This window comes from Bidens hawaiensis, unplaced genomic scaffold (assembly GCF_021521415.1).
Source record: "Bidens hawaiensis isolate Kalapana, Puna unplaced genomic scaffold, B.hawaiensis_p1.1 tig00005780_1, whole genome shotgun sequence".
NCBI lineage: Eukaryota > Viridiplantae > Streptophyta > Magnoliopsida > Asterales > Asteraceae > Bidens > Bidens hawaiensis.
Genome location: NW_027491379.1, coordinates 187,366 through 202,416, shown reverse-complemented (window position 1 = coordinate 202,416; position 15,051 = coordinate 187,366). Strand labels below are relative to the sequence as shown.

Below are 15,051 nucleotides of genomic sequence, written 5' to 3'. Positions count from 1 at the left end.
TTTAGTTAAAGACTTTGGAAGATACGGTCTCCGTATCATCGGAAGAAGTGAGTAAGGTCTTGGCTCGCTAAATGGGAAGAGCAAAGGGGTTTCAATTTTCGTACATGAAGCATGGAGCCACAGGGATGTCAGTTTGAGCGTATTCGAAGGTCTAAACATGTTCGGGGTTTTGGTAACAATGGGAGCACGCTGTGTGTTCTAGGTTAGTTTCCAAAGGGACGTTGGGTTCGGAAGACCGGGAATCCGAATGTGAAAATCTCTCTTGGTATAGTCTACTGATTTGGAGAGTGTTTTATCCTCTGAAAGTCTTTGGAGTCGGTAGTGTGAGTAAGTTGGTCTGATTAAGATTGAGGATGAGTTATTGGCAGGTTTTGTCATGACTGGGTCGTGATGACCGGATTGGAGCTCTCGGGAGCTTCAATATTGGGCATTTCAAGTAACTGATGGGAAGGGCCGCTGCAACTAGGGTGGATTGGTGGAAATCTTAGCTTGATCCTAGGGAACTAGAAGCTTGGAGAACTTATGTTGTTGAAGTTTAAGCTTGTTCTTGGAACTGGAGGCTTGGTAGATTTCTGTTACTGGATATTACTAGAGTTACTGGATTATTTGCTTGGAATGCGGACTAGAATTTATCGCAAGGGCCTTCAAGTGTGAGTTGGTTGGGTTATGAAGGCATTTGGGCCGGTTTTATTAGGAGGCCAGTTTTGGTTCATAATTATGTTTAAACATAATATTGTTTATTAGATATATATATCCCATCATGTAATTGTAATCTTTATTTAAAGCTAATAAAAAAACCTAGTTGTAGCCTGTGGATGTAGGTCCCCGCGACCACGTTAAAATTTTTATGTCATTTATATTTTCGGTTATTGCGTGTTTATCGTTTGTGCATGTGTGTGTGTTGTTTCGCTTCTCCGCCCCGCTTTGTTCCTAACAACGAGTAGGTAGTAGCGACAAACAATAGGTACGGTATAATATCACATTTAGACCCGTTAGAGTTAAGTGATATGTATAATAGTGATCAGTTTAAATGTTTTAGAGTTTAGATTCGTTAAACAATGTGAGTTGTTAATTTAAATAAAGGATTCTTGCTACTTATAACTTCTTGAGAGGTTTTACTTTTGTTCATATCAATCCATAATAAACTATAAGTAACAATTGCCACTCTCTGACAAAGGGTGTTTACGATTTAGTTTTCGCGGTTTTTAGGTCAAACCATGAACCAAACCATTGAACTTTTTAAACCGAACCAAACCAAACTGTTAGTTACGGTTTGGTTTCACGGTTTGGACATGTTGGGCTATGAATGCTATGTAAAAGTTTAACTTATTTATATAAGTTTAAACCATAGTGATGTTTAAAAACAAGGTGTTCGGAAACATGAAATGTATGTTATATAGAGGTTAATAGTTTAATTATAAAACAACCAAAATGAAATCCATTGCAACTTGTTATTGCGGTAGTGCGATTAGGATTTGGGCATCAACTCATTTTTCGATTTGTATTTACTTAATCATTAATACGAATATTATACACTTACACTACTGATTTATATATAACATAAATATTGATACTATATAACATAAAGATGTAAAAAAGTAAGTATAACTAAATTGTACGGTCCGGTCTGGTTTTATACGGTTGGTTTTTGACACAAGCTGCAAACCAAACCATTCGCTACGGTTTGAAGTTATTGAAACCGACCGGCCAAAACCTTAGGAAAAAACTAACCGTGAAACCGAACCGATGACCGGTTTGGGCAGTTTCACGGTTTTGAATCGAACCGTGTACACCCCTACTACTTCCTGAGGTGTTACTTTTATTCATATCATCTTCGAATCATGAATAACACAATCAGATTAAACCAATTAAGGTGTTCACCCAATGTTTAATCGGATTAGACTAACTAAGATGAAATTGAAAAACGAAATTTGCTTGTTATCATAAATGGTACCCATATACTCCCACCGACTGAATAACTATTATTTTACTTGTGTGTAGGGGTGGCAAACAAACCCCAATGAGTTGTTTTGGGTCGATAGGATAACTTTTAAAATTGAAATGGGTTATGATGGATCAGAAGAATTTTGCAAGAAGGTTAAGATGGGTTGGGATAATGCTAGTGATTTTTGGTTATGAGTTAGAATGGGTTTGTTTATGGGTTACAATGGATTAAATTAAACAAGCTCCTTCCAATTTTATTTCAAACAATACACACGAAACCGAAATGAAACCGAGAAATCAAAACCGAAAACATTAAAACTAAAACCGACCGAAATGAAAAAAAAACAAAATCGAACCCAAAAAACCGAACCTGAACCGAGAAAAACCGTTTTTCTAACGAACGTGAACGACAGGGAAAACATTTTAGTTATTTTTTTACTTTTTTGCGTTTTTTATTTATATTTTGAGTTATTGATGGGTTTTTGAAATCTTTTGTATTTTAACCTTTACTTGAGTCAAGATGGGTTAACTTTACCCACTTGACCTATACCCATCATAACCCTCTTTAATTTTTAAAACTCATCATAACCCAAACTCATTTTACCCCATCACCCAAATCCAACCCTACCCACGATATTGCCACCTCTACTTGTGTGTGTATATAAAGGGGGGGGGGGGAAATCCTTTCTGCATATATAAAAGTTGAGCACATTTTGATTATAACATTTTTTTCGATTTCATGTACTTAATGGTTGCTGCTTGATGTGAATAGAATTTAAGTTATGGCAAGTGGGTTCATACACTGTACATTTTAACAAAACTAGCTCGATCAACTGAAAATTCAAAGCTGTTAATTTTGTGGTCCTCGGTCAACTACTTTTACTTTGAACTTTATAAACATCACATGACACGGTAAAAAAAACACTGTATATTGCTATATAGTAAAACCAAGACATGCATGTTTTTTATGTGTTATTTACCTGAAAGTCGAGTGAAGATTAAGAAATAGATAAGATCATTATAATTGGGTTTTCTGAAGCATCATACATTAGTCTTTATTGAGAGTTTACTTAAAGGTTTCCAAGAAAACGAGAGATTTGGCCTTTAAGATGTACTTGTGGAACTGAAATAAATCAATGACATGTTTGGTTATATCATGGCATTGGATTCCAGTCAGTCTAGTTGCAGTGGTTTGGTTTAACTCTCATACTCCACCCCAAACACGTTTACAAGTCTTTTCCATGTAAATGGTGGGTCATACTCCACCCCAAACACATGTTTGTTACGTACTTCTCATTCAAAATACAATAAGTTCGATCGGTATTCTACAACATAATTATATCATATTAAAATCCGTGGTCCGCGTCACAATAGGATTTTTAGATATTCTTTTAATGTGTTTTTTCTTTAAATATGTATATTACTAGTTTTTATCCCCGGGGTTGTTTTATATTATTTGTTTTTAATAGTTATCTATTTTTTGAATTTTTATTTTTTTATTGTATAAAAGTTAATAATATACTTATGGTTTGATATTAAATTGTTTCACAATTAAATGAGATGTTATAACCCGGTTTAAAAGCAATATGAGTTTGATGAGATCCAAGATCCGTTTATTTATTTTTTTTTACAATAAATTTGGTTTTTTAATTATAAATAATATATATATATATTTAAATAAATTAGATATTAATATTTAGTATATTCCTACTTTATAAGATTTTTGTATCAAATATTTGGTGAGATTAGTTTTTAATTTGATGAGATGTTATAACTCGTTTAAGAAATATATGGGTTTGATAAGACCCATACTCGTGAATTCAGGTCAAATGCATGAGAAGCCTCCATTCAAAAATCAAGCAAATATGGTGACTCAAAAAAAAGGGGAACGACTACATCGCGACACGTAGGATTTTTATATTTTCGTTTATATATATTATTGATTTGTTTTTGTTTTTATACTATAACGCACGTAACCAACATCGGCCTCAATTCGCGTTGGCTCGTCTCCGCGACGCCAAGTTTTTACCGACCAAATAAACGTCTATCTAAATATGCTATGTTTTGCATCACAAGCTATACGTGTGTTTTAGGCGTTTACTAATTTATTTTTTGGATTTAGTGCCAATACTATGACGAAAATATCAATCAAATTCATGTCGCTTTGATCATAATTGTACATCAAGCAATACTATTTTGGGCACTCACATATTTACTTTATGGATTTAGTCCTATTGTTGTTGCGAAGTTAAATGATACCGACCAAATTCGCGGCGTTTCACCGCCGTCGCCGCAACATGATTGGTTTTTACCCAGTTATATTTTAAATAATATTATATGCATGCATGTGTGAGTGTGCCGGTAAGTTTGCTAGCTACAATTATAACATCTTAATGTATTTTCAATACACACTACATTGAGACCCGTGTATTATATTGGTAATACATGAAAACATGATATTTAATAAATAATCGGTATACAATAAACAATAAACCTATTAAACAACAAATTTGAAGTGTTAGTTTCAATGAGGTAAGCAGAGCTGTTTAAGCTCAAAGATTTTTACTATTAGAAATTTAACAAAAGGCTTTGAAGGAAAGAAATTTAAGTGATAGTTTCAATATAACAAAATCTTTCCATCTTACATGCCATTGCCCCATTCATTGTATCCATAGTAGCACTAGGCCTAAATTACAAGTTGGAATTGTGTAGGTCCCAAAACGACCACTCGAACGGATTTTTCACTTGACACGGTTTTCGAGACGGGTGCTGTAAATCTCGTTGTCGGTTAAAATATTTGATATATTAAACAAAATATTTGATATACAACACACATAAAAATGACACATAAAGCCTCTATATATAGTAAAACATAACATATTCTAGAAGCCTTATCCCGTTGAAGCTAAACGCGTGTTCCCGAAGCTCTCATTTCATGTTTGGTTTTGCTCGCCGACATTAATAATTATCTTGACCAAAATATATCACGGGTTTCGTCATTTATTTGATATCGCAAGTCAAATACCTCAGGAGTAATTTCCCCTAACGTCGCAACCCTTGCCGGAGTAACCATCCAAGGGTATAAATACCTCCGGCCACCACAGTTGTAAATATCCGTTCACATACAAAATCAATAATACAATTCTGTTATTGTTTAATTGTTGTTGTTTACATATTAATAGAAAAAAAAAACTTTTTCTAATTTGGAAAGGAAAAAAGGTAATATATTTTTTAGAGAACCAATTCGATGTTTTGCAACTCCTAGCTTTAGCGAAGATGTTTTGCAGTGCATGAAGATGTGCTGAAGCTACAACACACAAGTATTGCGTCACATCTGCTGTAGAATTTCTTGAAGTATTGATTAATTAAAATGTCTTGTTGTTAGGAGCTGTCTTTATTTTAAGAACGTGCTAAATCTAAGTTCAGGCTGCTCCAGTTAACATAAAAGTTATTCATTTTGATATGGTCTGTTTTCTCCTAATCAATCATGAATCATCACTGAGTTAACTCATGCTGTTAACATATTGAGGTCATGTTTGTTGATTATATCTTAAACACGGGTCAAAACAAAGAACCCTAATCATGTTAATTCAATCAGTAATATAAGCAAACATGTAAATTAGTAAGGCTTAATTACTTGTGAGAAACACAATCTAATTGATGAAGATGACATAGTATACTGCTTTGAAATGTTCAAATTTAAAACCCTAACTACACTTTCTTGCTGATCTTTGTAAGTGAAGATAAGATTTCGTTCATGTCCGGGCGATCGTCTGGATCCAATCGAGTGCAGGATAAGGCCAACTGAAGAATCTGCTCAACAACATCGTGTTTTGTGGAGAAATCAGAATCCAAATCAGGATCCACAATTTTAATCAGCTCATTCATTCCTTTTGAAACTGCCTGTTCTACCAATTGTGGCAAAGTCATTTGGATTCCGTCCTCTTCGGTGAGTCCTGTTGGTCTTTTTCTAGTGATAAATTCCAGTATTATTACTCCAAAGCTAAATACATCCACTTTTGTTGTCACTTTTCTCATATAGGCAAACTCTGGTAGAAATCAATGACTAGTGTTAGAAGTTCATAAACCCTAATTAATTTGAAAGAATAAAAGAAAGAGTTGGTGATGCATTACCTGGTGCCAAGTAGCCAATGGTGCCTTGGAATGCTGATGAGGAAGAAACAATGCTTCCATCCTGTTGATGAACTCCAAGAATCCGAGCCGTCCCAAAGTCGCTAACATGAGCATCCCATTTTTCATCCAAAAGAATGTTAGATGGCTTTAAATCACAGTGAACTATGGGGAAATCATACCCAGAATGTAAATAAGCGAGTCCTCTAGAAACTGAAACCAAAAGACCAACTCTCTCAGAAAGATTCCATCTTGACCGATCAATCTCAGAATCATGTATAACCTTGTCTAGATTTCCGTTTTCCATGTACTCAAGAACCAAAGCCTTTAGTTTCCCACTCTCCCATGCGTAACCAACCACCTTCAGCAGATTTATATGCCTCAATTTTGCTAATGTGTTCATTTCTTTGTAGAAGCTCTTATCGGATTCTGTTGAGAACTCTGTGAAGTTCAAATTTTTAACCGCTATCACCCTTCCATCTGCTAATGTACCCTTGTACACTTTGCTTAAATTGCTTGTACCGAGAATGTTACTTTCACTAAATCCATTAGTGGCATCTTCTAGTTATTTTCTGTTAAATCTTTTCAGAGTACACCCTCGGGTGAATTCTAATTCTTGGTACCCAGATTTAACTTTTGGTTTTTGAACACGACAATAACACAAAACCGCCAAAAATAATAAAAGAATCAAAGCTAGAGATCCGAATAGTGCAAGAATTATGGCTTTTCTGGATATTTGATGTGAACGATTTGATTGCTTTAAGAAGGCGCATGATTTGGTGCCGTTGGCAACACACAGTGACGGGTTTCCAAGCAACCCCACTGCACTAGAGTTTTTGAAAATTCCGGTATCAGGAACACGCCCCTCGAGGTTATTGAAAGAGAGATTTAGGTGTTTTAAAGCCAAATTGTTGCCAAAGTATACAGGAATTGTGCCATCGAATTTGTTTTGTGAAAGATCAAGTGAAACAAGAAGTGTGAGATTCGCTATGCTTTCTGGGATCTCTCCTTCCAACTGATTTCTTGAGAAATTTATGAAGGAAAGAAGCTTAAGAGTAGGGAACATTTCATCAGAAACGGTACCGGAAAGTCGGTTTCCTGACAAATCAAGACTCTGCAGGTTTCTGCAGTTCTGAATTGTTACAGGAATACCTCCTGATAGATTATTGTTTGAGATATCAATGGCTTGCACCATTTCCATCTTCCCTAACTCACTTGGGATATTTCCTGTAAGAAAATTGTTTGAGAAATTGAAATATGTCTGCATATTCTTCATACTTGAAATCAGTGTCCCAGGAATTGATCCAGTGAGAAAGTTGTGTGACAAATCAATAAAAATCAATTGATTTAATTTTGTCATACTGTCAGGAATCAACCCGTTAAACCTGTTTCTGCTGAGATCCAACCGAGAAAGCATACCAAGCTTCGAAACAAAACTCAGAATCGGACCCTCAAATTTGTTGTTCGTCAAGTGGAGTTCAGTCAGATGTTTAAGCTCACATATTTTATCAGGAATGCTACCTTCTAGATTATTATTACCAATCCAAAGGCTTTGAAGGAAAGATATCTTTGAGATTTCTATAGGAATGGTGCCCGAAAATTGGTTTTGGCCAAGATTTAACAAAATCAAACTAGTTAAGTTTCCTATATCTTGTGGTATTGGCCCGAAAAAGGAATTACCATGAATTTGTAGCATTTGCATATTAGAAAGTCTACCAATTCCCGGCTTCAACATCCCTGTAAGATTGTTATTTGCTATACTTAATATCACAAGATTTGAACAATTAAAGAGATCGTTCGGGACTTTTCCTGACAGTGCGTTGTCGCTGATACTAAGCCGTGTAAGAGTTGACAACCTTCCTAAACCTTGAGGAATTTCTCCTGTCATCCTATTTTTAGACAAATCTAACCAGCGTATCTTAGTACAGTTTGTGATGCTAATTGGAATAGACCCCTCAAGGAGATTATCGCTAAATGACAAATTTCTTAAGTTGTAAAGAGACCCGATGCTTAAAGGAATTGATCCTTTGAAAAAGTTTGAGTTAATTGTCAAGGAATTCAAATTGACTAACCTGGTTATGGATTCAGGGATTTCGCCAGTAAGCTTGTTGTTTTGAAGGTTCAATGATTGCAACGATTCCAGTGAAGAAATTTCTGAAGAAACATTCCCAATTAGATTATTATCTGACAATTCCAAAATAATCAGTGATTTCAACTTGAACAATGAGCTTGGGATTGTGGAGCTCAACTGATTACGGTATAACATCAAAGACCGTAATTCCCAAAGATTTCCGATTTCACCAGGAATGCCCCCAGTGAGCTTGTTCCTGTATAGATTCAGTTGAGAGAGATTTTTGCAACCACAAATTTCGGTTGGTATCTTTCCAGAGAGAGAATTTTCATACAACTGAAGGATTTGTAATGTTGACAAATTTCCAATCTCTCGTGGAATGGAACCAAAAAGTTGGTTTTTGCTAAAATCAATAATTTGTAATTCTTTCAATTGACCAATCGGAACTGGAATTGAACCTTCTAGGGAATTTTGAAACAACAGAATAATTTGTAATTTTGACATATTCCCAATCTCTCTAGGAATGATGCCAGAAAGTTGGTTTGCACTCAAATCAAGATTTTCTAATTCTTTCAGTTCACCAATCGAAGTCGTAAGCGAACCTTTTAGAGAGTTTTTCCACAATAGAAGAACTTGTATTCTTGATAGATTCCCAATCTCTCGAGGAATGATACCAGAAAGTTGGTTTTGGCTTAAATCGAGAGTTTGTAATTCTGTCAGTTGACCAATCGAAGGCGGAATCGAACCTTCTAGCGAATTTTGAGACAAATCAAGAACTTGTAATCTTGACAGATTCCCAATCTCTCTAGGAATGATTCCTGTGATGGAATTGAGCGCAAGATCTAGTGTCTGCAGATTTTGGAGTTTCCTTAGTTCGGCTGGAATTGGGCCAGAGAGGGAATTCTGCCACAAGTAAAGAGCTTGTAATTTTGACACATTCCCAATCTCTCCAGGAATGATACCAGAAAGTTGGTTTTTACTAATAGCAAGCCATTGTAATTCTTTCAATTTACCAACCGACTTAGGAATCAAACCTTCTAAAAGGTTATTAAAAGCCTCTAGAACTTGAAGATTGATCAAATTAACGATTTTATCTGGAATTGGACCGTTAAGTTTGAACCAAGTCCAAGTTCTAGTAAAGACGTGCAATTACACAAACTGTCCAGAATGATTCCGGTGATGGAATTGTTTCCAAGGTCGAGTGTCTGAAGATTCGGTAGTTTCCCTATTTCAGATGGAATCAGGCCGGAGAGGGAATTGGTGTAAAGAATGAGTATGGAAAGCTGTGTGCAGTATCCCAACTCGAATGGAATGTTGCCGGTGAATGAGTTATAAGACAAATCAAGAAGCTGGAGGCCAGAAAGGTTACCAAGAAAGGGAGAGATTTGTCCTTTGAGGTGTGATCGTTGTATTGAAATAGAAATGATACGTTTGGTGACATCATGGCATTTGTATCCAGTCCAGTTACAATGGTGGCTGGAATCAGCATTCCAATCGAGGAGCGCACCCGTTGGGTCATCGGTGATTGAATTCTTGAAGTGTTTCAAAGCATTTGCTTCATCTTCCAAGACGGATGCTGCAGATAGAACAGCAAGTACCAGGAAGGGTAAAAATAGTACAAGGCTTTTGAACTCCATTGTTACTTTTGAAGTGGTGATGAGTAAGAATTAATCTAGTGTTAATTTATATTGTAGAAGTCAGAACTTGGGATTTTTGTCAAACTTTAATGTGTGGTAACAGAATGTTATAATGTGTGAAACCAAAGACTTATCATATGTGCCTTGTTTTAAGTCTCTTGGTGTCTGAAGAAGTTGACTTTGTACGAGTAAATGGCTGTCATGCTCCTCCACCCAACCACCAATGACCAAACGCATGGCTTCTGATAGTTGTTTGACTTCCTATTCAGAAGTCAACTTGGTCTGTATAATTTACGTATATGTATTATATATATAGTTTTTTTTTTTTTAAATTGAGTTTTAAAAGTCATATATTGTTATTGTTGTTGAGGATGAGTTTCACTTTTAAAAGTATCTTGTTATAATTACATATGTAGTAGGCTGTTTATGAAAAAGAAATTATAAATCAAGAACGAAAAATAATCGAGAATGATTTGAACTGAAATTCAAGTATTTGATACAAATACCTTATAATAATGATGCATAAGATTTTTGTTAATTAATGTAGAATTTATTTATCATTCCTTATTTTTCTCACCATCTCTTAAATCATGTCCATCAATTTTTTCACGATCTCTTTTCACAATTTCTTTTCTTTTAAACGACAAATTCACACATACTCTAAGTGTATTCATTGATTTACCCTAGTTGGCTACACCATTAATTGTTCATGACAGGACTAATTAAAACCCACAACCACTTAAAAAAGTGACATCAAGCGTCAATACAACACATTAAAATACCACTAGGCCAAATGCACTTTGGTCTTTTCACGATTCCAAAAGTCAACCTATCCCTAACTACAAATTTGATATTACACTTGTACCACGAACAACTTCGTTTGTTAAAGTAAATTATGCGGTTATAGACTTATAGGATTTACAGATGGTACAAGTTTACAAGGTCATACATATATATTTCAACAAAGGTATTTCATAGTGTTTTATCTTTTTAAATATTTTAGTGTAATTTTATTAACTTGTCGACAAATGTAAACTACCATACATATGAAACAAGTTAGGAGGTGAAGGGTGCAAATATATTTAACTTTATTATAATGTTAGGGGTGAATGCCCTAACCAATAGAGATTCCAAAGGGGTGTTGCTCCCTTCGTCGTGTTCCAATGGGCGGCGACCTCTTACAAGATCAAAGCAATTTGGATTTTGTAACACATAAATCCTAAGCCAAAATAAGGGCTATTTTATTTTAGTGAATTTGAATTTCAAAATGGATAATCCTCTGTTTCCAACCTCATTCCTGCACACACACATACACACATACACACACATATATATATACACACGGCCTTACGGTATTTTAGTCGCCTCATGATTCAAAATTCACTCTCAAATCACATACAATTTCCTAGCTAGTTCTGTCTGAGTTTTATTCTAATAAGTATCAAAGAACCACCAAATAATTTAATCTGAAAAGATCATACGACTTTTGAAGTAACTAGACTCAATATTTTTAAACATTATCGTGTTTTCTAAGTACATAAAAGTAGGATGGTATAAAACTAACCATGTTACGTTATTTCAATTAATTTTGATCTTTAAAAAAAATTTGTAATTCATTTCATTATTATTATTATTATTATTATTATTATTATTATTATTATTATTATGGTCAAAACCAAACCGATCTACCTAATAAACCGGGCGGTCCCATGACGAACCCAAGCTGGGCGGTTCGGTATAATGTGTTCCCAAACCAACAGTTAACCGTTAAAATCAGTTGAAATCATTTCAAGCCCAGTTGAGCTAGGGCTTGGCTCATTTACACCCCAAGTCGGCTAGTCAATATTATTTAAACATCAAAATTCATATCTATATTGCTAGAAGTTCATTAACTCTAATTTGAAAGATTGAAAGAAAGGGTTGGTGATGCATTACCTGGTGCCAAGTAGCCAATGGTGCCTTGAAATGCTGATGCAGAAGAAACACTACTTCCATCCTGCTGATGAACTCCGAGCATCCGAGCCGTCCCGAAGTCGCTAACGTGAGCATCCCATTTTTCATCCAGAAGAATGTTAGAAGGTTTTAAATCACAGTGAACTACAGGGAAATCATATCCGGAATGTAGATAAACAAGTCCTCTAGAAACTGAAACCAAAACGTTAACTCTCTCCCAAAGATCCCATCTTGATCGATCAATCTGAGAATCATGTATAGCTCTATCTAGATTACCGTTTTCCATATATTCAAAAACCAAAGCCTTTAGTTTCCCACTCTCCCATGCATAACCAACCACTTTCACTAGATTTCTATGCCTCAATTTTGCTAACGTCTTCATTTCTTTATTAAAGCTCTTATCAGATTCGGATGAGAACTCTGTGAAATTCAAATTCTTCACTGCTATCACCCTTCCATCTGCTAGTGTACCCTTGTACACTGTGCTTAAACTGCTTGTACCCAGAATGTTACTTTCACTGAATCCATCAGTAGCATCTTCAAGTTCCTTCCTATCAAATCTCTTGAGAGTGACGCCTCGGGTGTATTCTGGTTCCGGGTTCTCAGATTCTTTAACTTTCGGTTTTCTAGCATGGCGATAACATAAGACCCCCAAAAACAATACAAGAAGCAAAGCTAGAGATCCAAGTATTGCAATAATTAATACGACTTTTCTGAATATTTTATGTGAATCATCCGATTCAGTTGAGAAGGCACATGATTCAGTGTCATTGGTTACACACAAAGAAGGGTTTCCAAGTAATCCGACCGCACTAGAGTTTTTGAAAATTCCATTATCTGGAACACGTCCTTCGAGGTGATTGAACGAGAGATTGAGGTGTTTCAATGCCAAACTGTTGGCAAAATTTTCAGGAATCGTGCCATTGAATTTGTTTTGTGAAAGATCAAGTGAAGTAAGGAGTGTGAGATTTGCTATGCTTTCTGGGATCTCTCCTTCCAACTGATTTCTTGAGAAGTTTAGGTAGGAAAGAACGGCAAGAGTAGGGAATATAACATTGGAGACGGTACCGGAAAGTCGGTTTCCTGACAAATCAAGACTCTGCAGGTTTCTGCAGTTCTGAATAGTTACAGGAATGTCTCCTGTCAGATTGTTGTTTGAGATATCAATGGTTTGCACCATCTCCATCTTCCCAAGCTCACTTGGAATATTTCCTGTTAGGAAATTGTTTGAGAAATTGAGATATATCTGCATATTCTTCATACTCGCAATCACTGGCCCTGAAATTGATCCGGTGAGAAAGTTGTGTGATAGGTCTATCCACATCAACTTATTCAATTTTGTCATACTGTCAGGAATCGACCCGTTAAACATGTTTCTACTGAGATCCAATTGAGAGAGTCTCTCGAGCTTTGAAACATGATTCAGAATTGAACCAACAAATTTGTTGTTCATCAACCAGAGTTGATACAGTTGTTTAAGCTCAAAGAGTTTTTCAGGAATCTGACCTTCTAGATTATTATCACCAACTGAAAGGATTTGAAGGAAAGAAAGTTTTGAGAGTTCTACAGGAATGGTGCCTGAAAATTGGTTTTGCCCGAGATCTAACGTCATCAAACTAGTTAAGTTTCCGATTTCTTGTGGGATTGGCCCGAAAAAGGAATTACCTTGAATTCGTAGAGCTTGGAGATTATAAAGTCTTCCAATTCCCGGTTTCAACGTCCCTGTTAGATTGCTATAACCCATAGTTAATAGCACAAGACTTGAACAATTGAATAGACCATCCGGGATTTCACCAGTAAGCTTGTTCCGATGAAGGGTCAGTGATTGCAATGATTGGAGTGAAGAAATTTCAGGAGAAACATTCCCTGTTAGCTCATTATCTGAGAGTCGCAAAACAGTTAATGCTTTCAACTTAAACAAAGAGCTTGGGATTGTGGAATTCAATGTATTATTGTATAACCTCAAATACTGTAATTCCTGAAGATTTCCGATTTCATCAGGAATACTTCCGGTGAGCTTGTTGTTGTATAGACTCAGAAAAGTGAGATTTTTGCAATTAACAATTTCGGTTGGTATATTTCCGGAGAGAGAATTTTCATGCAATTCAAGATCTTGTAATCTTGACAAATTCCCAATCTCTCTAGGAATGATACCCGTAAGTTGGTTTTGGCCGACATTAAGAGCCTGTAGCTCTTTCATATTACCAATCGAAGTCGGAATCTCTCCAGTGAGAGAATTTTCATACAAAACAAGTAGTTGCAAACTTGATAGGTTTCCAATCTCTTTAGGAATGATACCAGATATCTTGTTTTGATACAAGCCAAGCACTTGTAATTCTTTCAACTTACCAACCGAAGGCGGAATCAAACCTTCTAAAACTGTTATTATAAGCTGAAAGAAACTGTAGATTAACCAAATCACCGATGCTATCTGGGATTTTACCAGTAAGCATATTGGAATCTAGACTAAGCACTTGTAATTCTTTCAATTTACCAACCGACGATGGAATCAAACCTTCCAAAAGGTTACTAAAAGCTCCAAGAAACCGAAGATTGACTAAATCACCAATTCTATCTGGAATTGTACCGTTAAGCTTGTTGGTATCTAGATGAAGTTCTACCAAAGAAGTGCAATTACACAAGCTATTCGGGATGATTCCAGTGATGAAATTGTTTCCCACGTCTAGCATCTGCAGATTCCGGAGTCTCCCGAGTTCGGATGGTATCGGGCCAGAGAGTGAATTGGCGTAAAACACGAGTGAGGTAAGCTATGTGCAGTATCCCAACTGGAATGGAATGCTGCCGGTGAATGAGTTATTAGATAAATCAAGAACCTGGAGACCAGAAAGGTTTTCAAGAAAAGGAGAGATTTGGCCTTTGAGGTTTGTTTGTTGAATTGAAATCGAAACGACACGTTTGGTGATATTATGGCATTGGAATCCAGTCCAGTTGCAATGGTGGTTGGAACTGGAATCCCAATCCAAGAGTGCACCAGTCGGGTCATCTGTGATTAAATTCTTGAAATGTTTTAAAGCATCTGCTTCATCTTCTAACACAGACTCTGCAGATATAACTGAAAGTAACAGGAAAGGTAAAAGTATAAAGCTTTTGAAAGCCATTGAAAGTTGTGATGATATGATATAAGCAAGAAGTTGTCTTTATATTATATTGTAGGATTCAGAGGTCAACTAGAATGAACTTTTGTCAAACCTTAACATGTGAAACCAAAATATTTACTTCGCAGAAACTTTCAAGATTCATTCTTATCATAATAACTGGAACCCATACTCCCAAGTCCCACACACTGAATAATAA

General features: G+C 35.8%; 1 protein-coding gene and 1 pseudogene across 2 annotated transcripts; both read right to left on the bottom strand.

Moving 5' to 3' along the window:
• Window positions 1-5,627: 5,627 nt before the first annotated feature.
• On the bottom strand, window positions 5,628-14,855 carry LOC143630696 (uncharacterized; annotated as a pseudogene). The gene is made up of 2 exons (XR_013153223.1): window positions 11,719-14,855; window positions 5,628-5,993 (listed from the first exon to the last, which is right to left on the bottom strand). The product of XR_013153223.1 is annotated as an uncharacterized LOC143630696 (transcript).
• On the bottom strand, window positions 9,081-9,907 carry LOC143630701 (LRR receptor-like serine/threonine-protein kinase FLS2). Its single transcript, XM_077099633.1, has one exon. It carries the CDS (start codon window positions 9,781-9,783, stop codon window positions 9,223-9,225), a length of 561 nt encoding a protein of 186 aa, XP_076955748.1. The 5' UTR covers window positions 9,784-9,907; the 3' UTR covers window positions 9,081-9,222.
• Window positions 14,856-15,051: the final 196 nt, after the last annotated feature.